General features: G+C 37.4%; 2 protein-coding genes across 7 annotated transcripts in view; one reads left to right on the top strand and one right to left on the bottom strand.

Moving 5' to 3' along the window:
- The window catches only part of PAQR3 (progestin and adipoQ receptor family member 3), a 27,124-nt gene extending 2,439 nt beyond the window's left edge, over positions 1 to 24,685 (top strand). Inside the window, exons 2-8 of one of the 5 annotated variants that reach the window (XR_009220987.1) lie at positions 1,704 to 1,866; positions 6,617 to 6,772; positions 10,279 to 10,476; positions 12,652 to 12,742; positions 15,993 to 16,141; positions 18,794 to 18,912; positions 24,605 to 24,685. Coding sequence is in view for 3 of the 5 variants with exons in the window: in XM_058547342.1 (XP_058403325.1) it covers positions 1,704 to 1,866; positions 6,617 to 6,772; positions 10,279 to 10,476; positions 12,652 to 12,742; positions 15,993 to 16,135 (751 nt within the window). In the remaining 2 variants the exon portion in view is untranslated. Of the gene's footprint in view, positions 1 to 1,703; positions 1,867 to 6,616; positions 6,773 to 10,278; positions 10,477 to 12,651; positions 12,743 to 14,507; positions 14,639 to 15,992; positions 18,736 to 18,793; positions 18,913 to 24,604 lie in introns of those variants that run through there. The other 4 variants (XR_009220988.1, XM_058547342.1, XM_058547340.1 and 1 more) reach the window with 4 other exon arrangements.
- The window catches only part of BMP2K (BMP2 inducible kinase), a 128,179-nt gene continuing 122,404 nt past the window's right edge, over positions 20,299 to 26,073 (bottom strand). For both annotated transcript variants that reach the window (XM_058547344.1, XM_058547345.1), the window contains one exon: positions 20,299 to 26,073. In XM_058547344.1, the coding sequence (XP_058403327.1) occupies positions 24,635 to 26,073 (1,439 nt within the window). In that variant the 3' untranslated portion in view covers positions 20,299 to 24,634.

Raw genomic sequence — 26,073 nt, 5'->3', positions numbered from 1 at the left:
GTTTATGACATGGGAAAATGAGAACCATGGTGACTGCTGCAGATTCAGTAGGTTAGAGTTGTACATTAATGCTTACTATTAAGGATTCTGAATCAGTGACGGTCAAAGACCTTAGGTTAAACAAAAAGATGAGATTTTGCAAGAGAAATGCAAGAAAATTTTAATCTTTAGTCATGATATCACCTCTCAATAAATAATGAGATGAGTCCTATCCCCAGCTAGAGAAACATTTCACAAAATTAAGGAAGGAGCTGGAAGGGACTTGCAGCAGCATCTAATCCAGCTCCCTTATTTATTTATTAATTTATTTTTTGGTGAGGAAGATTAGTCCTGAGCTAACATCCATTGCCAATCCTTCTCTTGTTGCTGAGGAAGATTGGCCCTGGGCTAACATCTGTGCCCCCCTTCCTCTACTTTCTATGTGGGACGCTGCCACAGCATGGCTTGATAAGCGGTACGTAGGCCGTGTGTGGGATCCGAACCCGCGAACCCCGGGCTGCCAAAGCAGAGTGCAAGAACTTAACCACTATGCCACCGGGCGAGTACCCCCCTCCCTTATTTTGTAACTGAAGAAACTGAAGCTAGAGAGGTTAAGTGACTTGCTTGTGATCACAGAGCTGAGGGCGGGGGTGGAGGGACAGTGAGCTTCTTGACCTCTGGTCAGGGTGGTACACCCTGTGCTGCCAAGACTATTTCAACTCAAATCAGTTAGGGCATTTTGAAAGAGGACAAATAGTCCTGATATTAAAAGTAACTCCTATTGTTCCTAAAAAGGATAAACTCATGCCACCCAGAAACTAGTTTGGTTTCAAAGCCACCACAGCAAAGTTGTTCCAGCATGCCTATCTTAAAGGATATTTCCAGTGGATCAATTTGTGTTTATTCTGCTTCTTTCAAGTCCATTTAACTTTGCGTTTGCATTGGCATTTAATGAGTACTGAAAAGGTATTTTAAGTTTGTGCCTAACCTTATACTTAGCAGATTTTCAGATACCTATTATCAAATATCAAAGTTTGCTAGCTAACATCCAGTTTTATTCTGCACATTCATTTCTGTAGACATTTAGCATCTAATCTGAACAAGGAACTATGCTTGGAACAGTAGTGTCATAAAGATGAATGGTGCCAGCCATCAGGGAGTTGATAGGCTGGAGGATGAGATGAAATTTATACATAAATAACTCTGCTACAAGGAAGGAAATGGTAAATATAATAACAGAGGTGAGCACCAAAAAAGCTCTAAGATCCCAGGATTGGTGGAGATGTGGAAAAACTTAAGGAAAGATTAATTAAATGGTATATCAAATTTAGAAAGGCAAATACAGAGTTAAGGGCTTAAAGTAGCGAGTATTAGATAACCCCCCAAAATTGTCCTTAACCTTTTTTTTTTTTTCCCCGTGAGGAGATCAGCCCTGTGGTAACATGTGCCAATCCTCCTCTTTTTTTTTTGCTGAGGAAGACTGGCCCTGGGCTAACATCCGTGCCCATCTTCCTCCACTTTATATGGGACGCCGCCACAGCATGGCTTGCCAAGCAGTGCGTCGGTGCGTGACCGGGATCCGAACCGGGGAACCCCTGGCCACTGCAGCGGAGCACGCGCACTTAACCGCTTGCGCCATGGGGGTGGCCCCTGTCCTTAACCTTTTAAATGCAGACAGTGAGCGAGCCAATTGAAGCTGAACTGCGTGTTTGTTTGTTTTCCAGTTTGTTTATTTTATCTAATGAGACGGTAAACATCTGGAGTCATTTGCTGGGTTTCTTTCTCTTCTTCACACTGGGAATATATGACATGACATCTGTGTTACCTTCGGCAAGTGCATCCAGAGAGGATTTTGTAATTTGTTCTATTTGTCTTTTCTGCTTCCAGGTAAGTCATTTCACAAACATTATTATTGGTAAAGAGACCTTTAGTCAGAGAAGCTTGGTCAAGTGACCTTACTTCACACCCAACACTTGATTTAAAGAGCCCCAAAATAGCGTATAGGTTAGCTTATTCTCTTTCATAATGTAAGCACAAAAAGTGTGTTTTTATATTTGGATATTATTATTAGAGTGTATTTGAAATCCAGTAAGGTTTAAAGATTGAGAAAATTTCTTTCTTTGCTTTTCTCTTTCCCTTTTTAGACATCTCTGCTTTAAGATTATTACCAGGATAGGAATCTCTGATTGCACTCTGTTTTCTGGCTGAAGTGAAAACACTGGTTTCTGCTTAAAACTTATTTGGGAAGATTTCTCATCTTTTTCATATTTATATGTCTGTGATTTTTGTATTTGTTGTTTCCATACTGTCTTAATTTTAATGTCTTATTTTGCTGATATTGATCTTTTCTATTGCTTTAATGTTAATTGCCTTTGGTCCTTTCACACTTGCCTGGTTCAAATACTTTCAGTTTCTCCTCCTCTCTACCTCTTGTATTTGTTAGTTCCTTAGCACTTTCATTTTCCTTCAAGGACCTGTAAAAGTGCCTCTAAAAGTTACATTTCATAGTTTTTCAAACAAGTAATTCTAAAGAAGAAAACAAATGTGGAACAAAATCCTGTTAACATTTTTAAAATTAAAAAAAAAAAATGCAGATAGTACAGAAAAATGTAAAAACGAAAAGAAAAAGCTATCATCCCCCTTCCTGCAAACCAGGCAGGCACTCCCTGCAGTTAAGCTGTGGCTCCTCTGTTTGAGAGGCAGAGCCAGGAGTCAGCTGCACGTGTGTTGCTTTCATTATGTATCATCTAATTTCAGACCATCATTTGACTTAAGTTAAAACTTTGGAGTTAAATGACCAAGAAACACATCAGGAACATCTCCCCTCCCCTTTTTTTCTAATTCCAGTTTCTGGAATAATATTTTAAATTTCTTTGAGGGAAAGAATACTCTGTGTTTTTGTGTTATTATTAGAAAATTATTTTTTCCTTAAGTATTTTTAAAGTATACTCTTCCTCAGGTTTAATTTTTGTCCTGATTGGAGCTTAAACATCTCTTAGAATCTGTCTCCAGTTTTAAAATGGAAATGAATCAATCTCTTTATAGTTAAATATTTAGATATATCTTATCATAGACTAAAATGCTCTTAATAATCATTAATAAGCAAAGCTGGTTTATACTCTACTGTGAGTTATATGGATGTTATCTATTTTGAGAGTCCCACGTGTTTTCCTCTACCTAGAGGCCTGCCCTTCATCCCTTCACCACCCAGCTACAACTGATGTTCGTTCAGGAAACGCATATTAATTTTCATATTGGCCTAAGAAAAAAGTACATTGCAAAACTGAAAAGATGAAATAGTTAAAACAACTGCCAATGAAGAAACACCCAAAGTGTTACAGTAACTGGCCCAGGATTATTCAGCAGGACAGTAAAACCCCCTTCTCATCACTGCTAGCTCAGGGCTCTTTCTGTTACACGTTGTACAACTTGCTAAAGACAAATGAGCATATCTTCTCTACTTAGCAATACCATTTTTATTTTTATGAAATTATGTTTATAACTTGTTCACCCAATTTTCCCAGATTCTTAGAGTCAGCAGGCAGCGTGGTAAACCATAAATATATATATTAATATTAATTTTTAAAAGACAACATTTTTTCTCTTTTTCACTTCTACCCATTATTGTTCAGTGCTTTCTTACCAACCAGATTAATAGAGTACACTCTGAATAGTAGAATGTAATTTCAGGGGATTTGAACTTTTCCAGAGGTCTTTCTGTCTTAGAGAAGAGTAGAACCTGAGAATGCCTTTCCCTAGATTCAGTTCATTTACATTCAGTTCAACAAATACTTATTGAATGCCTGCTGTCTACATCCGGGCACCAAGTGTCCCAGGCCTCGAGAATACAGTGCTGAACAAAACCAACCTTCATAAAGGTCAGGTCACCCAGGTAGGAGGGCAGAAGGGAGAGTGAGGTACTGCAGAAAGAATAGCTTGTGTTAAGGCCCAGAAGCAAGAGACAGCTTAGCGCTTTCTGGACTTGTAGGCGTTTGTGGTTGGATCCTAGGAGAATGGAGAAAGATCAGCTGGGGAGATAGGCAGGAGCCAGATCCTGAGATGTTTGGTTATCATGCCAAGGAGTAGGATGTCACATGATAATTATCTGTCTGCCTTGATGGGGTGAGATATTCCACAGAAGGAAACTTTCCAGAAAACTGAAACATACTCAATTTGCCAGATACTTTTTCGGTCAGTTTTTTAAGGAACTCTAGCAATAACACATGCCTTTTAAAACAGAACATACCAAGTATAGGTTAACTTTGTAAAAACTCAGTGTACTCTGTTAATACTATATATTTTACTTTCCTTTTGATACTGTAGTTTTTCTCTTTCCTGTTTTATTTTCCTTTTTACAATGAAATTAGCTTTATTGTTGTTTGTTGTTATTACTATAAGATATACTTGTGTAGAAATTCAAGTAAACAAAAAAGCATATGGAAGAAAGTAAAAGTCATTTGAAATTCCACTTCCCAGAGGTTACCACATCTGACATTTGGGTTAAAATTCCTCTAGATGTTTGTGTATGCACAGCTGCCTCACACCTGTCTGCCTGCGTCTGAGCTATGATCATCTCTGCTTGCTGTTTGTGTCACTCAGCATTATGACAATGAGATCTTTCTCTGTCAATGAGAATATACACCTTGATGTTCTCTAGATTTACTGTGTTTAATCTCAAGGATAATCTGAGAAAACAGATAACCAGGCTTCTTAGAGTTATGTTTAATTGGGTCAGTAAACTCTGACTGGTATTTTAGTAGCCAAAGCCACAGACCAGTAAGGATTTTAGTGGATGAAGAAATGGGATTGTGCCTAGGTACATTGTTTTGAATATTGATATTGAGGCTGTGGGGACTGATGAGGATTGTTTGATGACCAGACTATAGAATAGCTAGATGACCATTTTTCTGCCTTAGCAGTTGCTTACAAGATGTTTATCAATTTGACCTACTTCATATCATCTGTCTGTTCCATTTTTTCCACCCCCACTATCACTGGCTTAGTATAGGCTCTTGTCCTTGCTCCCCAGGGCTACTCCTGTAACCTCCGTCTCAGCTTTCTCTAAGGGTCCCTTAGAGTCTTCACTAGTATCACACCTAGCCCATAATATTGGAGTTAAAACTCTTTGACGTGTAGGACTTGTCATAGTCATATCGTGAAGAAGGCCCCATGACATTCCTTGATGGTTCTCTTTCTCAATGTGCTCCTTTTCCTGTGGACCATCCAATAATCATGGGCACACCTTTTTTTACGTCCTTGATGAGTGCCAGATCAACCTTTTAAGATCCAGCTCAGGTATAACCTTTCTATGAAGCTCCTTTCCTCCCGCCACTCCCACCTCCAAATGCACACGTACACTCATAGACCCAGGACGCTTCCTCCTCTATTTTCTAATTGTGCTCTGCACTAACTTTTCTTATAGGACTTCTTACATCACCACTTGTTCACTTGTTTCAGAAAAATCTTTTTGAGAGTAGAAGTTTCATCTTTGTATCCCCAGTGCATGGCACACAGTGGGTATTTAATGACTGGAGGGAGTTAGCTATAGAAACCTTATCAATCTTCAGAGCAGCTGATGAATCAGATTAGCTTTGCTCTCAATTTGGCAACATATAAAGTTGGCATAAGTCATAATTATTTTTTCTTAGGCACAACAAAGCCATGTTTAACTTATAACTTAAAAAACTCTGTACAATGAAATCTCATACAGACATGAAAGAGTCTTAAGTGAAAAAAGCAAATTGCAGAATAGAATATAAACTGTGATTCCATTTGACTAATTTAAAAAAGGGTATCAAGCCAGCCGTGACGGCCTAGTGGTTAAGTTCGGCATGCTTCACTTCAGTGGCCTGGGCCCAGATCCTGGCACAGAATCACACCACTCCTCTGTCAGTAGCAATGCTGTGGTGGCGGCTCATATAGAAGAACTAGAAGGACTTACAACTAGAATATACAACTATGCATTGGGGCTTTGGGGAGGGAAAAAAAAGTGGGGGGACGATTGGCAACAGATGTTAGCTCAGGGTGACTCTTTCCCAGCAAAAAAACAAAAAAAAAGTATATATTTTGTGCATGTAATTGTGTGTGTGTGTGTAGACTTCTGTATCATAGGTGTTTTATATATTCATTGAAAATATCTAGAAGGACACACAAATGTTTTTAGTGGCTAGTGCTAGGGAATAGATTGAGTGGGAGGGGCTTATTTTTTTTTTACATCATACAATTCTGTGTTCTTTGATTTTTTTTTTTAAGGACATGTATTACTTCTATAGTAAGTACTTTTTAAAAAGGAAACTTATTCATGGATCAAAATAAGCCTCAGTTGATATTTTTAAAACATTTGTATTATATAATTTTCCCAGTACTATGCTATTCATTTAAAATTTTTATGTTATAAAATAGCTATCACTTTAAATTTCTTTTTTTATGATTATATCACCATTTTACCCCTGAGGAAACTGAGGCTGAGAGAAATGACACAGCTTGCCTGACTAAAAAGCACAAAGCTAGACTCCAAGCCCGGGTCTGTTTGGCTGAAAAGCCTGGGCTTGACCTAAGCACTTCCCTGAACATCACACACGAGTTGCTTTCATTTCTTTTTGTTTCACTTTGCTAAGATTTGTTTTATTTTCCATAGGTCTGTATGCTTTGCTCTGTGGGATATCATCTTTTTTCCTGCCATCGATCAGAAAAAACTTGTCGAAGATGGATGGCATTAGATTATGCAGGAATTTCTATTGGAATACTGGGCTGCTATGTCTCTGGAGTATTTTATGCATTTTATTGTAATAACGTAAGTGACTTAAAATCTTTTATATTCTGCCTTTCAGGTCTTGGATTTTCTTGCCATGTTTCCTTTGAACTTCTGAATAAGCACATCATTAACTTACAGAAGAAACAGAAGAGTTGTGTAGGCATAAACTCATTTTTCAAAAAGGCCCTGTGATCTCTGACATCTATTATCAGTTCCATACTCATTTTACTAATTTTCCATTGAAATATATATGTAGTTATTTTCTGAAAATGTAAACATTAAATTATTAATACTTCCACTAAATTCATGTGGCTACATGGTTCCTCAGATGCACATTACATATCTTTTATTTTTGTGTTTATAAAGTTGGAGTTAAAGTTAGAACTTACGTTGCTGTCTGCTGCTTTCCGTTTTCCCTTCTTATCTTTTACTGCACTCTCAGTGAAAAAAAATTAAGGAAGATATATCTTTGAGCATGTTGACCTCTATTCTTCTATAAGAAATATGTTTTCCTTTCCTTAGTCTTTGGAGGTAGGGCTAGAGACAGACCAGATGGGCAGTGAGTATCTTTAACAAATATGTGTCTATTCTGAGTTCTAGATCAACTCTGCTTTCTGACCCTAGCGTCACAAAAGTCGGTTTTTACCTTGTACAAAGCAGCATTTGAAACCATGTGATCAGATTATACAACACCTGACCTAAAAATGTTGGCCAACCACACTGTGGAATATAACTGCCTACTTCATCACCTCATGTCTCAGCCAAGAAGGCAAACTGAATCTTCCCTTGGGCTCCATACATCGCAAGCTCTCCCATTCAGAAAGTCTCCATCGACCCTGCTCTCTTTTCCTCCTGCTCTTCTGCCATACGCTTTTTTTTTTTCTGTTGTCCAAACCTTTCAGAGCCAAGAGTGAGCTGCTCTCTCAGGAACTACTGGTATGCCTACTGGTTACTTCTAGTCCTGTTCACAAGGACTAGAGGCTGTCTTGCCCGAGCCCTCTCCGTGTAGCAGGTGCTCCAAGCCCCAGCTTTCACTTCCTGCAGTGCGGGATTCTCTGACTGTTGGGAATTCTTAAGTAGGACCTTTGTCTCTACATAGTTACAGAGAAAACTGTCAACATAGCTGGAGTGTAAAACTACCAAAGAGAAAAATCATAAATTTGGTTTGAATGTAAGAGCGTTATTAATTGTAGCCACTTACACGTGAGCCATTTGCTTTTCAAGCCTAATTACTTTGGAACATAAGCATATAATTAAATACGTATGCAATTAACCTTGTTGTAAATTGATTTGATTTTAGTAGTAAACTCTATTTATGTCTGCTCAGCTTTCACAACTTGTTCATTTTGTGTGAAACTGTTTACATCTTTAAAAAAATTACAGGGCACATGCTGATAACAAGGAGCTTGTGCGTGCGTTCATGTAATATTTGCATTGTTTTGCTTATCTTGTTCTCTATTTCTCTGAAGCCTGTTTTCTGTTTACCTCTTCCTAAACATATCTGATAATCAAAAAGACTAGTGGGACACTTAAACTGGAAGTCTAAGATAGATTAAAAGGAAAAGAGAACTACTGGAGCTAATACAGTCCGTGATCATTTAAAGGAAAAATTGTTTTCTTCTGATATTTAATAATTTCCAAATATTCAGTTGCTATGGTGACTCTTTACGTTTTAAGGAACACAGGCTGCTTTGAGAATGAGATTGAAAACTATGGACCCTCCAACTAGGAGAATGTGCATTTGGCCAGAAACTAACCAAACAACTGGACATGTGATTTCAGGAAACTGATAGCCCCGCAGAAGTCCTTGGAGTGCAGGTTAAGAGCTCTGTCCCTTATGATGCTAGCTTTGAGCTTCAAGACCAGCTCTTCAACTGCTCATTTAGATACCTAAATATTCTGTAAGCCCTTCAAACTTAATATATTTTAAAATGAGGGGCCAGGGCCAGCCCCGTGGCTTAGTGGTTAAGTGCGCGCGCTCTGCTACTGGCGGCCCGGGTGCGGAACCCCGGGCGCGCACTGAGGCACCGCTTCTCCGGCCATGCTGAGGCCGCGTCCCACATACAGCAACTAGAAGGATGTGCAACTATGACATACAACTATCTACTGGGGCTTTAGGGAAAAAAAAGGAGGAGGATTGGCAATAGATGTTAGCTCAGAGCCGGTCTTCCTCAGCAAAAAGAGGATTAGCGTGGGTGTTAGCTCTGGGCTGATCTTCCTCACAAAAAAAACCAACAAAAAATAAATAAATAAATAAAATGAGAGGCCAGCCCAGTGGCGTAGTGGTTAAGTTCACGTGCTCTGCTTCAGCGACCTGGGGTTCACGGGTTCGGATCCCTGGCTTGGACCTACGCACTACTCATCAAGCTGTGCTGTGGCAGCATCCCACATAGAAAATGGAGGAAGATTGGCGCACGTGTTAGCTCGGCCAGTTTTCCTCAAGCAAAAATTGGAAGACTGGCCACAGATGTTAGCTCAGAGCCAATCTTCCTCACCAAAAAAAAAAAAAAAAAAAGTTAAAATGAACATTTGTTCGTGCTTCCTTGTTCTCTCCTTCCAGCACACACACCACACCTGGATCATCTTTGTTCGTTTGCTCCATTAGTAGAAGCCATTGTGTGGCCTTTCCTGCTAGACATGGTCAAGCCATCCTCTACTGCCATCTCACACATCCAGTCAACCATTAGGACTTTAGTTTATTTCAAAAGTGTCTCCTGAATCTGGTACTTACATCTGTCTTCCTTGTTCAAGAGTCTAAGCCCCCATTCCCTCTTTGAGTCAAATATTCTAATATCTTCCAGCTGGCTTCCTGTCACCTCTTTCTTTTTTTCACTGATGTCAGAGTTATCTTTCTAATAAGTCAATTTGAAGAACAACTGTCTCATCTCATTCTTAAAGAACTCTGCTGTTCCCCCAGTGCCAAACAGTAAAGCTCCAAATACTTAGCCTGACAGTGCACTTGCCTTTCAGCCTCCGTTCTCAGAACTTTCCTGCCGCATGTGCTGTTTCTTTTCCTTGCGAGTTCCCTGTTCCCACAAAATCTTATATATTCTTCAAGACCCAGCTTAAGCTATCATCTCGGTGAAGCATTTTTTAGCTACTCCAGGTAACATTAATTGCTCCCTCTTCTGTCATTCTACAACATTTTGTTCATAACTCAGTTACATTACTTACCATTAGATTATAATCATTTGTTTATATGTCTGCCCCTCCCATAGTCTATGAGCTCACCCACTAGGAGAGTCCATGTCATAGTCATCTTTGTTTCTACAGGACTTAAATTGTCCCTGGCATATAATAGGTACTCAGAAAATGCTTTTGCAAGAATAAATGTGGTCTCTACTAGCTCACTTTGGAATTTGTTTTGTCATCCTAAGAAACCTAACAGTTGTATGGAACATGCATTGTTTTGAGGAAGGAAGATAATCATGTTTGGAAATGGAAATACCAAGTAAATAGAGTTTGGAATGTGTAATGTAGGGGCCAAAATTATTCTTTTTCTTTCCTTATGGTTAATAAGAAAATTTTATTTCCTTTCATTCTAGTATTGGCGTCAGGTATACCTGATCACAGTGCTTGCTATGATCCTGGCAGTGTTCTTTGCGCAGATTCATCCCAATTACCTCACACAGCAGTGGCAGAGGCTCCGTTCTATCATCTTTTGTTCTGTTTCGGGATATGGAGTGATCCCTACTCTTCACTGGGTTTGGCTCAATGGAGGAATCGGTGCTCCTATTGTGCAGGTAAGTTGAGTGTAGTCAATATTTTTCTCATCCTTTTGCTTGTTCAATTTTATTCCTTTTGGTATAATCAGGCCAAGTGGGTGGGTCTTTGTCATTTGAGAACATATTTATAATTGCATAATGATGCCATAATTTTAACATCTAAATAAATAAGCATACCGTGCAGAAATGAAAGTCTGACTACTGTTTTTTTCTGAGATGTGTCTCTGTGAAATGATACATTCTTAATTCTCTTTCTGTTACCCTTAGTGTTTAAATACCCAAGTCCTTATCTATGGAGCACTCTGAAGTTTCCAGCTTTGTCAGCTGGGGCAGGGATAATGCCAGTGATAACACAAATACGGAAGTAGGAGCAGTTGATTTATTTGATTGATGGATGGATTGATTGGAGGAGGAGGAATTGGGAAGGATTTTTTCTTGGACTATTGAGTTTGAGGTACCTGTGGAATGTAAAGGTAGAAATAGGGTCCTACCAAGGAAAATATGTTAAGAAAAAAAAGAGGAGCTATTAGTTTAGGTATTCTGCGGGAACAGTTGGAGTGCATCAGGAAGAACCTCAGTGAGAACTCCTCGATGTTCTTGAGACCAGGATTACATATAAGACTTAAGTTCTTAGAGATCCATGTAAAATGCTTTAAGTATATACTAGAGAGTAAACTTGAGAATTTTTAACATAAGTAAATATACCAAGAAATCTGGCAGAAATCATGTACACTTGTTGCAATGGGACCTTGTCAGGAATATGAGAATTTAAATGCCAGTTTTATTCAAAAGAATCATATTGTTTTAGAAGAGGGGGACTAATAGTAGGCTTACATATACTTGCATGAAGTTGGCAACAGCGTGGTGGAAAGCATTTGGGTATAAAAGGGTATAAGACTAAAAAGATGGGAAGTTCTGTGATATGGTGAATTGAGTGATATGATCTGGCCACTTCGCTAACTTGAGGACAAAAGCGATGCTTTTTTCATAAGATTAGGAAATTGCGAGAAAAGTGAGACAGTACTGATAGGGAACTTCAGTGATCCTGATGTCGGTGAAAACAGCATTTTTCTGACACTTTTTATTCCCTGAAAATAAGTAAAGAAAACAGAATGAAGAACTGCTACTCTAAATTTAATTCTAACCAGAAATAACTGGTTATTGACATAAAAGTGACCAAAATTTTGGGACAAGATAAACACATCCCTTTTAAGTTTATAATAACAAAGAGAACCAGGTACCTTAAGTGCATTTCAGAGAAATTCAGAAAAAAATGGGAACTTTCCTGTGTTTAGAAATCTTAAAATAGAAATATGGCTTAGGAAGACAGTGATTCTCAAAGATGGAAATCCAATATCACAGATCATTCCAGTGAAGAAGCAAAGAGAGACTTCCAGAGAAATTCTCTAATAAGCTCTAATTTTAAAAAAAGTGGAGAGTGAGGCACTTAACCAAAGTTGAAAATTTTCAGAAGGGCTAAGCCTGGGAGGTAGGGTAGAATTGTGTTCTAGAATGTTTGAGAAATCTGAGGTTCATTAGTCTAAGAATATACGATTTAGGGAGGGCCATGATGATTCTCAAATATTTGTAGAGGGAGGAGAAGTAATTTGTCTTTATTTCTTAAATGGTTTCTTGGTGAATTAGGTTTATAACCAGAATTAGGAACAATATATGTAAATTATAACTGGCTGATTTTCTTAGGGCAAGGAAAAGCTTTCCAATAGAGCTGTGAGATGGGCTGCTTCATATAGTAGTATTCAAGAGGACATTTATCAGGGATGGTAGAACAGATTTCTTGTTGCCCCGAACCTCTTGGGTCTTTTCCAGCCACAAGTCCCTGGTCTTTAGTCTCTGCTTATTCAGCTGGTAACTCCATTCCCATATGTACTCCACACATGCACCTAAACTGTAGGTGGAGCTGGGTGCCCTTAGGACCTTCAGCCATGTTCAAGCTCTAGCTCCTTTAGAACCCTAAGCTTTGGAGCACTGTGTATGCTACACTCTCATGGACTGCTGCCTGAAGTACTGAGAGCAAGCTTTCTATTACTGGAGGCTGTCTGCAAAAGCAATTCAGATTTAACAGACTTAAATTCCATCTATGAATTCTACCTAATCTGTGAATTAAATTCATAATAAATTGGGAATTCTGTCAGAGTAGGAAGATCTGTGAAAAAAATACATTTTGCTTTTCAGGACTTTGCACCCCGAGTGATTGTGATGTATGTGATTGCTCTTCTTGCTTTCCTATTCTACATTTCCAAAGTTCCAGAACGGTACTTTCCAGGTAGGTATTGCTTTTATAGTGGTTTTGTAACTTTATTCTAAATATATGGTGGCAATAAATGTTTCAGAGCATCAAAACTTAGATTTATTTTTTCAGTATTATTGATTATAGAACAGCTCTCCTATTGTCAAATGTTATCTAAAACTTTAACTTTCAAAAGGCTTTCACAAACTTTTCCTTTCATCCTCACAATATGAATTGAGTCCCGTAGACGGGGTTTCCACCATTTCACGATTATGAACTAGTGACAAAGCTGGGAGTCTTCTGACGCCCAGCCACTGCTTTTTTGTGGAGCACTTATTATCAATTACCATTTACTTTTTTATATACCAACTTATTCTTAAAAATTAATTTATATGTGAAGAGATTTATTCTTAAAAATTAACTTATATATGAAGAGATCCATGAAACAAGAAATAAGAAAAGAGACAAAAGAAAATAAGAGGATAATGAAAAGAAGCCAGGTTTAGGATCACTGCTAAATATATCCATCATAAGGTTCTATAAAATAGATAAAGGCCACCAGTCTAGCTTTTGGCTTCCTGGCACCCAGACTAAGAGGAAAGTAATATAAGTTAAGGGTCTTCATGTCCCCAAGATATACACAAGCCAGTAACTCAAAAGAAGGACAGATTTCCCTGGTTCTTCAGTCCAGAGAAAAAATTTTCTGATAGAAAATAATTAAGAGGACACTGGTAGAGTGAATAATGTTCTCCAAAACATGTATTTGCTTGTTTAGGAACTTCACCTCTGGACTGAGACTGCTTGGGTTCAAATCCCACATTGACCACTTACTAGCTGCAGGAGCTAAATAAGCTCATAAATAAGTTACCTAAGCTTTCTCAGCTCTAGTACCCTCATCTGAAACATGGAGACAACACTTTCTCTCATGGGATCATTGTGAGGATAAGATGAGAAAATGCACATGAAACATGTAGCACAGTTCCTCACAAGTAGGAAGCACTCAATAATTGTTAGCAATTATTATCTTGATGATGTCCCTCAACCCCAGTCCCATAAATGAAACGTGGTTTACTAAGGGACAGGATGATGCAAGTCCGGGTGACCTGTGGCTTGAGTCAAGAATAACAGAGTACATAAAAAGTGCTTTTTCAGTTTGGGGGACTAGAAGTAGGGGAGTAGCTTAAATTTAAACGGCACAGGGCCGGCCCCATGGCTTAGCGGTTAAGTGCCTGCGCTCTGCTGCTGGCGGCCCGGGTTCGGATCCTGGGCGCGCACCGACGCACCGCTTCTCTGGCCATGCTGAGGCCATGTCCCACATACAGCAACTAGAAGGATGTGCACCTGTGACATAACAACTATCTACTGGGGCTTTGGGGGAAAAAATAAATAAATAAAATTATAAAAAAAAAAAAAAATTTAAACGGCACACTTATCCCCCCTTTCTCCTGGGTTAAGAATCTCTTCCACAGTGAATCGAAGGTAGGATTGTGCCACTGTCGTGTGTGCTAGGAAGAAGAAGGGATGAGAAACCGTGGTCTGGAGAATGAATAGACCACAGAACCTCGGGCATTCCTCTGTGCACTGGGTTTTTCACCGCTGAGTTTTAAATAAGAATAGAATACAAAGAAGAACCTGCGTCTAAACATTAGGATTCAGGAACGTAACTAGGACATGCCCCTGAGTGAAGACCACCCATCCTCCAGGCAAGGCCAGAATTTTCCTCAGAAAACAGTTCTGGTAAAATAGATTTTATATCCCTTTATTAATAATTCTTTTATTATTAATTTCTCCTTCATCACAGATAGATTTAGAAAATGAACCATGCAAATTCTCTACACTATATGATTATGGCCAGAGTGTTTTTAGGCCTTAAAATATTCAGATCAGCAGTTCCCAGTTGTCTAATATAGGACACCTGTAAAAGATCAAATGGTATGTAACAACTTTTCTCCAAGATCAGTGTGACATAAAACATGCCCCATGTAGCTGAATGTGTGGTGGAGTACAGGTACATTTGAGTAGTGGAATTATGGAGACCATAAAAAATGAAAAGTCTTCATAGATAAAAGTGAGTCTCAGATGTTCACGAGTGAATGGCTTAGACACTTTGTGTGGCCAGTCCTCATTTATGACCTGGTTTTAAAGAGAAGCATGAGCAGTGGTGGTGAGAAGGTGGGTGAATACTGTGAAATCAAAAAACTTAAACCTAAGAACTTACTTTCAGCTCAGGTTAAATTTTTAAAAATATGTAAACATCGCAATGGTATTTGATGGGTCCAAGATTTCCCAAGGTGTCCATGGACACAATGAAGTGGATCTGTGATACTTGTATTACAATATAATCAATTTTCTTTGTAATCCTCTATTTTATGCTTTTAAAAATGAGTCTGTGGGCTTCACTAGGCAGTCAAAGGGTTTCGTGGCACCAGAAAAAGGCTAAGAACCCCTACAGAAAGGATTCCGTTGACTTACACTTTAAAATCTACATAACTGTACTGATGATTATTCTTGGTAAGAAAAGACAGAGAAGATTAGAGAATATTTACATCACATGACCAGAGAAGCACCATGAATAAGCAGTTATTTACATCTAAATTTCTATAGCTCTGTATTTTGTTATTTTGTTATTTTTCAGGAAGCTTCCCACGTGTTAATTATTTAATCTCCTTGGAATTTAACCTTTACCACAAAGAGAAATTAAATAGTTCTCTTAGTTGTATATGAACTAATCAACCTTAGTTAATTAACCCATTACAATTTACATTTTGCACATTATTCCATTAGTCTGATAGCACAAGATTCAGGTCTGAGCTGTCTCCTTACACACCTGCTTGAAATAAAAAGTGCCTCTAGCAGACATGTATCCAAACACGACAGTGTATCTGCTTCATATCTAACTCACTCCATGATTTGTAGCACTAATTCCCTTTGCTTCTCTCATGTAATGTCGTTTCTTCACTACAATTTAAGTTGAGACATGGGAGACAAAAGGTCAAATTCCTGAAATTAACCAAGTTAGATTTTGAAAACACACTTGGAATACTATTTCTAAAATTCACCAGTATACTTAATGAATAAAACCTTAAAATTAGACTCAAATATGAATTCATCCTTTTTTTAAAATGTTTGGGTCTGAATTAATCTCCAGTCAGTCTCAAGGTGCTCTGAGATTGCCAAAATCTTTTTGCTGCTAAGCTTATTTCCAAGGCCAGAGATGGAAATATATTTTTATTTTAATATCAAAATCTTATAATCAATATTCTTTTCTTTCTACCTTCCCTTCCAGGACAACTAAACTACCTCGGATCAAGCCATCAAATATGGCATATCCTTGCAGTAGTGATGTTATATTGGTGGCATCAGTCAACAGTGTATGTCATGCAGTACAGACATAGCAAGCCTTGTCCTGACTATGTTTCACATTTGTGAATTCAGGTATGGCCACCTGGTGTATTCAGTTGTTGAGCAATATATAATGGGGAGTTGTATACCCCACTATTTCTAAGATTCCCATTCATTTTTCCTTTTTCCTTTTGTTTAATATATCATGAGTAATACTTTATAAAAATGGAAAAATATACTTGGGGATCTGTAATAGTAACTGCTTAAAACTACTAATTTGCTGCTTGTACAGAAAGTGAAGATTAGTTGGCATTCATAAGAAACATCTGAATAACAATGAATGTGAAACCATTGTAGAAGTAGTATTCATTTTACTTAACACCAGCTTAATTTCCTTAGGAAGGGCTCACCTCCATTGCAAAATGGAGTCATCCTGGGAGTACTTTAATAGAAGATATTTACAGTAGATGATCAAGTTTAAGTGCCTAATCAAGGCAAGAGGTTGCGATAGCCTACGCTTAACACAAGCTAGGATAGTGATTTTGAATAATCACTAGCCTTTAAATACATGGTTTTTGAGAAACTGGCACTTAAGATATTATTTTCTTTAGCTGTAGGTTCTCTTGTCCCTAAGAACACTGGATTTGTTAGTTTGCCAGAACAAAAACTTTAAACCATTTCTCCTTTAAGTTGAGAGAGGCATTGAGAAGAGGAAAAGAACTTGCATTGTCATTTCCCATCAGATAAGAATCACTTTAAAACTGTTTACATGATCAGGTGACAAATTCTGTGGTCTTATAACCAAGTTATTAGCCATTTAAGATTTTAAATTTCAAATATTATTATTTAATTCCATATAATAATTGAACTCTTGCCAGTGGATTACAGATTTTTGGTTCCAAAATTCCTGTAGCAGAAGAGCTTCTGCTTCTCTGAATTTGCAGTCCTAAATTTCCTGATGATGGGGGTTCCCAGCTATATGGGTGCTACTTTCAAGGCCATAGAGTCCAGATGGCCCATTCTTGACCCTGAAATGAACCTTAAGCCTTAGAACAAAGTCATATAGATGCCCCATTTGATGACGTGATTATTCACCTGTGCTCGAGTCTCTCTCTGTTTATGCACGTGTTAGCATTGTATTGATAACCCAAAGTATTGATATATACTATCTGATATTTGGGCCTGAAACATTAAATTTGCTCTTCATTGTATATACTTAAAAAATAGATCTTACTGCCCTGTCATACAACATAACACTTTGCATAAATTAAATACCTTAAAGCAATCATTCATAAAAGCATATGTCATTTATTGGAATATAAAATATTACCCAAATTTCTTAATGGGTTGCCATGAGCTGCTTTAAATACTTGTATATCCTCAGAACATTGGAATTACTAAATATCAGAAGTGTTGATTGATGGTGAAACTTATTCCCAAAATGCCACTTGTACATCTGATATTAGGAATATTACTTTAACGTGCCTCAGTTTATGCATCTGTAAAATTTTTGTATTTTTTTTCAGTGTAGTGTTTTTGGAATATAAATTCCCCATGCTAGTATCTCAGCAAGGAGAATTTTCCGCAGTAGGCTAAGGGCTCACTGAATTATGCCCATTAATATGATGGACTACTACTGTGAAAATGGCTGTTTTACCTCATAAGGCCACAAATTGGATCCATACGCTAAGTGATAGAAGATTTTGGTGTAATGATATAGGATATATTTTCTCTAAAATATCCCTTATTGACTTACCTGATATTATTGCTTTTAAATAGATGTTTTGTCATTTTGGCCAAACAGAATAACTGAATAGTTATAATTAATTTAAAAGTGAAGAAGTCTAGTTAATTTAGGTCTAGCACCATTTTATTATAAAATCGTCTCAAAATAAACACATATTGAACCTTAAGTTTCATTTTCTTTTAATTTTTAAAAATATTCCTATTTTATTGTTACAGTATATGAATTATTTAATACTTGCCATCTGAATTAATAGATTAAAAGAGCATGCTGTGTTTAAGACTATCTTTTGAATTTAAAAGGCATACAAGTCTAACTGTAAGAAGAATTAAACCATGTAAACATTTCATCTTTTTATGAAAATGTTAAATATCGTAAGAAAGCTATCCTCTCATTTTTATCTTTACTATGATGTATTTATTATAAAGTAGGGAATGAATGAATGTGTATTGCTGTCAACTATAAACACCTCTGTATATCAGCATTTATTGACCACCTACTGTGTGTACATCACTACTGACAAAATTTTTAAGACATTGTTAACATGAAAGAATAACTATTTAAAAATTGCCTACAAATCTGAGCCTTATAATAATGTATATTTATTTTTGTTTTATAGATTTATTAAAATAAGATTAAAAGTACATTATTCAGCTACAGTACTAACAAGACTGGGTTTAATTTTACAAATGTGTAAACGATGAAAGCTGTTTACCTACAGACTTTACAAGTACGTTTTAAAATTATCCATGGCTGTTTTAAATTGTCTATAGGGACTTATAAGGTTGTAGTTAACTCGTTGAAGAGACAATTATCTTTTTCTATATAAAGCCATTTTCAAATAGCAAGATAGTGCTTGTCTTTTTTGTTATTACACGGAGTGCAATTCGGTAAGCTGCATGGCAGAATACATATTCTGTAAATAAACTGGGTTTACTACGTACATTAAGTGCTGCTTGTCATTCTTTATAATACATAACAGCTTCAACATCATGTTTTAGAATCAGGAATGAAGATTCAGGGAATATCTGTCACATCTTATGGCATCCCACGTGGACAGAGTAACCGGGCTGAAGATTGTGATTGACTGGCATAAGCTGTACAACTCTCCATTTGGCAGGTACCTTCCTAGAGATGACCTTTGCCCAGTGTTAAATGTCAAGAGGCAAAGGCTGCACTTCTGGATTCCTGCCGGTTGCTGAGCTGAGTAGGTCCAATAGGCCCGTATCCTCCGGAAACCATCAGCCCCAGTAATTCCACCTCAGCCAGGTGTGTGAGGTGCAGAATCAGCTCAGCTGTTGGGGGAGGGGCAGAAGTGTCTTTTACATGCATTGTCACAGTAACTGTGTTTATATTGAAAAGAGGTACAGATGCTATTGAGTACTCAGGTCTCCTGAAATTCTGTACCATACTTCCTGAGGGAGGGTAGCAAGATAATGATCCAAAACTGAAACTGCCTTTGAGAAAACATTTTCAGAAGGGAGAGGTTATGGCATTAGGGGTCTCTTGTGAAAAATAAAACTTCCATCCTTCAAGGGTAGGAATGATAACTGCCAAGGTTCTAGTCCTGCTCTATAAGTCTGGGATGAAAAACACTACAGAATGTACATGTAATTTCACTAGTGCCAACCATCTGAAGCAAAAGTGAACTATCTCTTTAAATGTGCAACAAATAAAACTTCAAAAGCTTATGCCTTCGCTATGAGAATATTAATGACACCTTACCTGTGATGCTAGAGCTGGACTTCCTTAAAAAGGGATGTGCTTTTCAAATCAGTAGCTCTAACTGCAGCATCTATTCTTCTCTAAAGAAGTTAACTAACTGAATTTGAACAGTGGCACATTCCACACTGTTCTGTTTTCATATAACTTTTCTAATCATTTGTGATATTTGTACTATTTATTAAAAGCCCTTATTTTTCCACAAAACTTTAGATAAATGTTACTACTTCAAAAAAAAAGTTCATTCATAACAAGTAAGATGAATCTCTCCACAAGCCAACAATCTAAGACTCCAGTTTGTGGAATAATTCATAAGATAAAACATTGTAATCTTGATGCTAAACTTAGTCTATCAATCCAATAAATGGGTTTTCTCTTTAACATGCCAAAGCTTCTTTTCTGACATAATCAAGGATTATAATATTTACGCAACTATTTTTTAACAGTTCTGTTACCAGTTTTTAAAGAGTTTAAAAAATAAATTATACATAATGCAAAAACTATGCCAAACGTTCAAAAGTTACTTCAAAGTCTTATGTTTTTGCCTTACCTTCATCGTTATAAGTATCAGTAACTGTAGTACGTGAACAAACTGTGCTATTAAGTGTTGTTGTTGCAAAAATGCTAGGTCAAAATGGGTTTTCTTACTTACATCCTAAACTTTGAGCTTCTTAAGAAGAAAGATCTAATCTTATTCATTTTTCTGTTCCACTGGCTGGTGCATAATAGATGCTTAAAGTCTTTGGTGTGAACGAAAGAACTGAACAGAAGTTTACATCCAAAACTTTTAATGAGACAAATAATGAAAAACTCCGAACTCAGTGATTATAAAGAATATGCAATCCATTTGGGATTTATTGCATTTAAAGAAAGCAGATTATTAAAACAGTAGGTATGATAAATACAGTAAGAAAATAACTTTAAATTTCAAACAAAACAAAGTGAATGAAGGACAGAATTCAGTCAATAAGAATAAGCAATGTAAAGGCAATAAAGTAGTAAAATCACTTAGTGCTTAATTAGATAAAAGAAGAAAAACAAAAGCAACTGATTCTATCTCAACAGTTTCCCAGCTATATCTGAGGATTGAAGTTACTTCAGAAAGTATGTTTTATAACAATTAGAAATATAATAAAGATGTAAATCAGGTTTATTAAAAGTTATTTGCTTAGTGGTACATAAAAGGCTTCAGAAAATTCAAGTTTAACAAAAAATGGAAGTGTAATCAAAGAAAGTGCACTTAAAGCTGTTTGCCAGCAATTAAAAAGTAGCTTACTATTACTATACTGGTTACTATTAGATGACTTTTCAATCACAAAAAGAGCATAGTAATAAAAACAATTCTCTTTCAAAAGTAGCACAATAAATTTTTAAATAAAAATAACCCCAAATGATGACCCTTTGCATTTTCATCTGTCTACCTTATTCTTTTAGTGGCTTTTGTAAACCTTCACTAGGAGTGAATGTTCTTTTAGTAATGATTGTGGTTGCAATTCCACTTAAAATTTAAAAATTCACATTAACTCTGCAGTAAAGAGATGTGATATGTGCATGCATGTGTGTGTTTATATATTTATCTTAACATATAAACACAAGTATGTATAAAAGTTTTCAAATAAACTATCATTTATGTTATTCTCACAGTAGATATGTCATCTCATTCTCACAGTAGATCTGTCAGCTCAATACTGGACCTAAAATGTTGAGTAATTTTGCTAAAAAGAAAGGAGAAGGAAAAGTTTACTGCAGATTCTACATATATGAAAACAAATGTACCCAAACTCCTCAGAACTAGCGATATTAATACACATGTACCTTCTAGCAATGCTTATGTGAAGTACCAAAACCTAAAATAAACCAAGCAGAGTAGCTGAACAGTAAGAAATCTGCTCTGCCTGATGAACATCGAGAGTAGAAGAGTGGGCTCCATCTTAGTATTTTCCACTAGCAAGATGAGGACAACAATCTGTCACTGTTAAACAATAAACAAGGTAGAAGGTACATCTATCTACAATTCCAAATAATGTCATAACTGTGCCCAAATACACACACAGGGAAGGGGCGGGTCAGTGGAAGAATTACACTATTTCCCAATCCATACTGCTTAATCGCTTCTGAACTCACTTTCTAGTCAAATTTTCATCCAGCCTACAGCCTTTCCTCCTCCACCTAATATATGTACCAAGCAACTTTCGGGTCTTAACAGATACATTCTTCAATGCTATAAAAGCTGATCTTTTTAACACCAACATTTTTGCTGAAGTGATAATACTAAAATAATTAAGCAAATGGTCCACTTTTGAAAAGATTATTCAAAATCAACAAGCATTATTAAAGCTGTTAGGACAGAAATAACTTTGGCCTCAGATTTTTGCTAGCTTCATAATATTTTACTTTCCTTAGTGATGTTCAAGTATTACAGGTTTAGAGTTATGACTACTTTACATGCTAAAGAAGCACAGAGGACACCTGATTAATAATAAGAAAATAACTTTTCAACATTCCTTCCTTAAACAGGAATTGGACCATCCCATAATAGAGCCATACTTTTACTGAGTGCTGTGTGCCAAGTATTAAGCTGTGTTAAGCTCTTTCACATGCCTTGGGAACTTTATTCTCATAATTCTCATATGGGCATCAGCTGTGTGGAGTGACCTCCATCCTAACAGTAGTGGGAGGAGATGATGGAAAACGGAAAGCAACTCTAAATCACGTCCTCCTTGGGAAAATGCCTCTATTTCAGCACAAAGGGATCTCCTCATTTCTGTCCCATTGGGTCCCCTATTGAATCCTAAATGTTTCCTCTGAGTTATAATCTCAAAAGAGGAAAGTCACGGGGCTGTGATGTAATAAACATAAGAATGTAAATATTTTAAACGATGTCAAAGTTGTTTCCTTAGAATTTATCCAGTATTGTAAGCCCAAGTGTCTACATCAGTGTCTAAATCATTTAAAATTATTCAATGTATTGAAAAGAAAGTATAAGCGAGGACTTGGTATCAGATAGACTCTAGGAATTTCATGTATCCATCCCAAGGAGAGCACACTAATTCATCCACTACCCCTTCTAAATTATGGAACCCATGAGGTCTAGCAGAGACCAAGGCCAAGGACTAAAATAGTCAAAGAAGCATACTGTGTACATGTCAACCAAGAGATTTTCATTAAAAAAAAAATTCTGTTTGATACAAACCTACTGTAGTTCATGAATTTACTAGGTGTAATCATCAACTCTTCACTTTTAAAAGAAAGTATCACTTGAATCTATTTTGTAAAGTTTTAAAGAACATCTACTTGAGCATTTGCATTAGCAGTATTAACCTGAGAATCAGAAAAAAAAAAAGGTGCAAACATAATATTTGCCTTTGGCACAAGGACAGGTAATTGGTGCAGTCGGGCTCTAAAAGTATAGCTCTTAAGCAGTACTGTAATGCTTGGTCTGCCTCTGCTACACTGTGATTCACATATTGCTTCCCTGTTCACAAATTTGTATCTGATTTCAAACATAAAAGAGAAAAGAGAAGCAATAAAAAGTGAATATATGGTTTAGTTACATATACTTTCCTTCTTTCCAAGTTTAGAACTATGAAGACAAGCAAATAGCTCGTCCCAGTTGGGGCACTATAATTAAGAGATTCTCATACGATTACTCATACAATACACTTTAATTGGGTTCAGAGTTAATTTAAAATATAGCCATCAAGGAGAGTGCCAGTTGATAAGAGTTTCCTTTTTTGTAAATAGCTTTAACAGTTCTACAAACTTCTACATGTCAATTTGATAGGGAAGGACAGTTAATTATAACTTAAAATAGTTGGAGACACAGGAAGCACAGATACTGTATTCACATTAATTCATATATGTAATTTCTATCTTATTAAACAATTTCTATAAAATCTCAAGTTTCTAATTAGGATTTGTGGTGTAAAAAAAGGCAATTTGGTAGCTGGGTTCTTTTCACTGAAGACACAGTCGACTAGCAGAGTTAAGATGCTAGTCCTTCATCATCTAACACCTTCCAGCCACTTTAAGATCTTATGTTAGTGCAGAGGTACTTGCAGCAGGATGCGTGAGTCCTGCCTATAAGGCTTTGTGGGTTTCATTGCTCTGTGCACTTTATTAAACCTACTCCACCCTCCAAACCTAGCTAAAAAGTTGTTGGGGAATATTTAGTGAAGGTGGTAATTTAATAAAGTACATTATTAAATGCAACATGATTTCACATTGTAAACGTCTTAAAAACTCAGGGTTTCAGCTACATATCTTTTTCCTGAAATAAAATTTCTATGTAACCCTTGTCCTCACTCCCAATTTTTCCAATAATCTGCTTTATTAGGGACAATGATAATAAAAGTTTTCAGCATGAAGCCATTCAAAAACAATATAAAGTGTTTCTAAAGTACTGTTTTTTTCTCTTCTTTTTTTTTCTTTTATATTTTCCACACATCAGATATTTGTCTTAGGTTTTGTTCTAGGCTTCTATGTAGATATTCCATATTAATGGCACTTGTTTTTTAAAATGGAACAGCTTTAGGCACGATAGTCAGTTACTTCTGGCTCTGCTCTGTAGACAACGGTCTAAGGACTAAAATCTCTGTGCTCTCCAGAGAATAACTTTCTAATTCTTGATGAGAACTAGATTTTTTTTAACGTGGTGGAAATTAGAAGAGACCTTAAAAAATCCACAAATGCAACCTGTGTATGTACAAATAAGCTTAGTCTTAGATGCTGGATTCTGGAATGAGCCTGGGATATGCACACAAAAGTGACATTCTGTTATAAAAACCGCGACGCAGCTTTCCAGTCCCTTTTCGGTGGCTACACAACTGGAAAGGGGCCATGTGCTCTTCCTGGATTTCTGTGCAGTCATGTCAGTAGCTGAAACCCTGGCTTAGAGCTTGCAATTCAGCTCCATTTCCTCCCGTGTGGAAGAGATATCAGGTCACTACCCTGTGGAGATACTTCCTTTTCTATTTGGTTTATTTAAAAATCACCTATTCTGATTGACCTGTAAGAATGAATGATATAAAGAGCTATACAAATAAATTTTCTTTCAAATTCATAAAACTATTCATACTTTTTTGAAACAGGAGTTAACGCTAAGAGTCCATCAGAAGTATCTACTGTTTAGAAGGAAATGGAGCAGCACCAAATGGGTCTAATTCAACTGATTGGGACTGTTGGGACTGATGTGAAGTGATGCTTTGCACCACAAGTTCTGTAAAGGGCACGGCACCAAAATCATCCATTTTCAACGCATCTGCACTGTGGAATGACCCATGTAGTGAATTCGGTCTTGGCCGCCCAGGCAGGACAGGATTGTGCTCAGCACAGATGTCGCTCAGGCCCTGATGTGAAGGGTGCCATGGCAGGTCTGGAGGATGGAAGGGCTTGGCACCAAAGGGGTCCAACAGACTCTCCTCGGGTTGCAGGACATTCCCTCTGTCTTTCCCATCAGTCAGAGCAACACTAATGTTCTCCTTGGAGTCTGAGATGGTTAAAAATTCATTGCTGCTCTGCGAGTCTCGGCGGCCCACTTTTTTGTGCCTGCGAGCCCTCTCTGGAGTGCGGTAGGTGGGCTTCACAGTCTTCTTTGTGCTAGTTGGCGTGCCGTGATGCCGTTTCCCATTACTTTTGGACATATCCTGCTTGGTGCGCCTTTGGCGAGAAGACAATTTCTGTAAGCTACGCTGTTTAACTTTCTGCTGCTGGCTCCCAGTTATTTCCTCAAAGGGCACAAGCCCAAAAAGGTCCTCATTGCTGCCACTTTTACTTGCTGATGTGGGAAAGGGCTGAAATGGAGTGGAGCCAAATATATCTACACTTTTGGGACAACCAGGGAGAGTATGTGCTTCAAGCCCCACTGCACGGCAGTCTTGTACATTCACCTTCTTGCTAAAGGGTGCCTTTGTGAATACATCAAATTCCTCTTGCTCTAGTCCCACAGTAGGAAAATGGGTCTGCTGAAAGAGATTCTTTTCATTCTCTCCTTGTTGGGGCTGTTGAGCACGCACTGCAAAGAAGGGGACGGCACCAAATACATCAAACTCCTGTTTGGGAGTCTCCACTCCAACATCAGAGGGTAATTGGGTTGGGGCGAGGAGTGCTACATTGGGATCTTGGATTGGTCCACTGCCAGGCTTGTCTCTGTAGACAGGGCTCACGTCGCTGTACTTTGCTTTGGCCTGCTCATAATCAGAATCAGAGCTATGTTTCTCTTCTTCTTCCTCATCTTCAGAATCCATGAGGAGAGGCCTATGACCCAGATTTTCCGGTTCCGTATCATCATCATTAAAATCTCCTTGTTCTCCCTGAAGAACTTCTTCATCCTCCTGCTCTTCCTCTTCACTGCTCTTAGGAGAAGGAGGATCAGATTCAAAATCACTTTCAGATTCATCATTCCCCTTTTGCACTTGACCCTGTACTGATGAATTCTCTGAGGCTTTCTTTCCAGTCCGGTGGTCTTTAGATACAGGACTTACTTTTCTATTCTTGATAGGGTTTGCAGTGCTGTTTTCTTGATTCATGGATGAACGTTCAATTTGCTTTGCAGGAGAAC

The sequence above is a fragment of the Diceros bicornis genome, chromosome 8 (genome assembly GCF_020826845.1).
Source record: "Diceros bicornis minor isolate mBicDic1 chromosome 8, mDicBic1.mat.cur, whole genome shotgun sequence".
Taxonomy (NCBI): Eukaryota; Metazoa; Chordata; class Mammalia; order Perissodactyla; family Rhinocerotidae; genus Diceros; species Diceros bicornis.
This window is presented reverse-complemented; position numbering and strand designations above follow the sequence as displayed.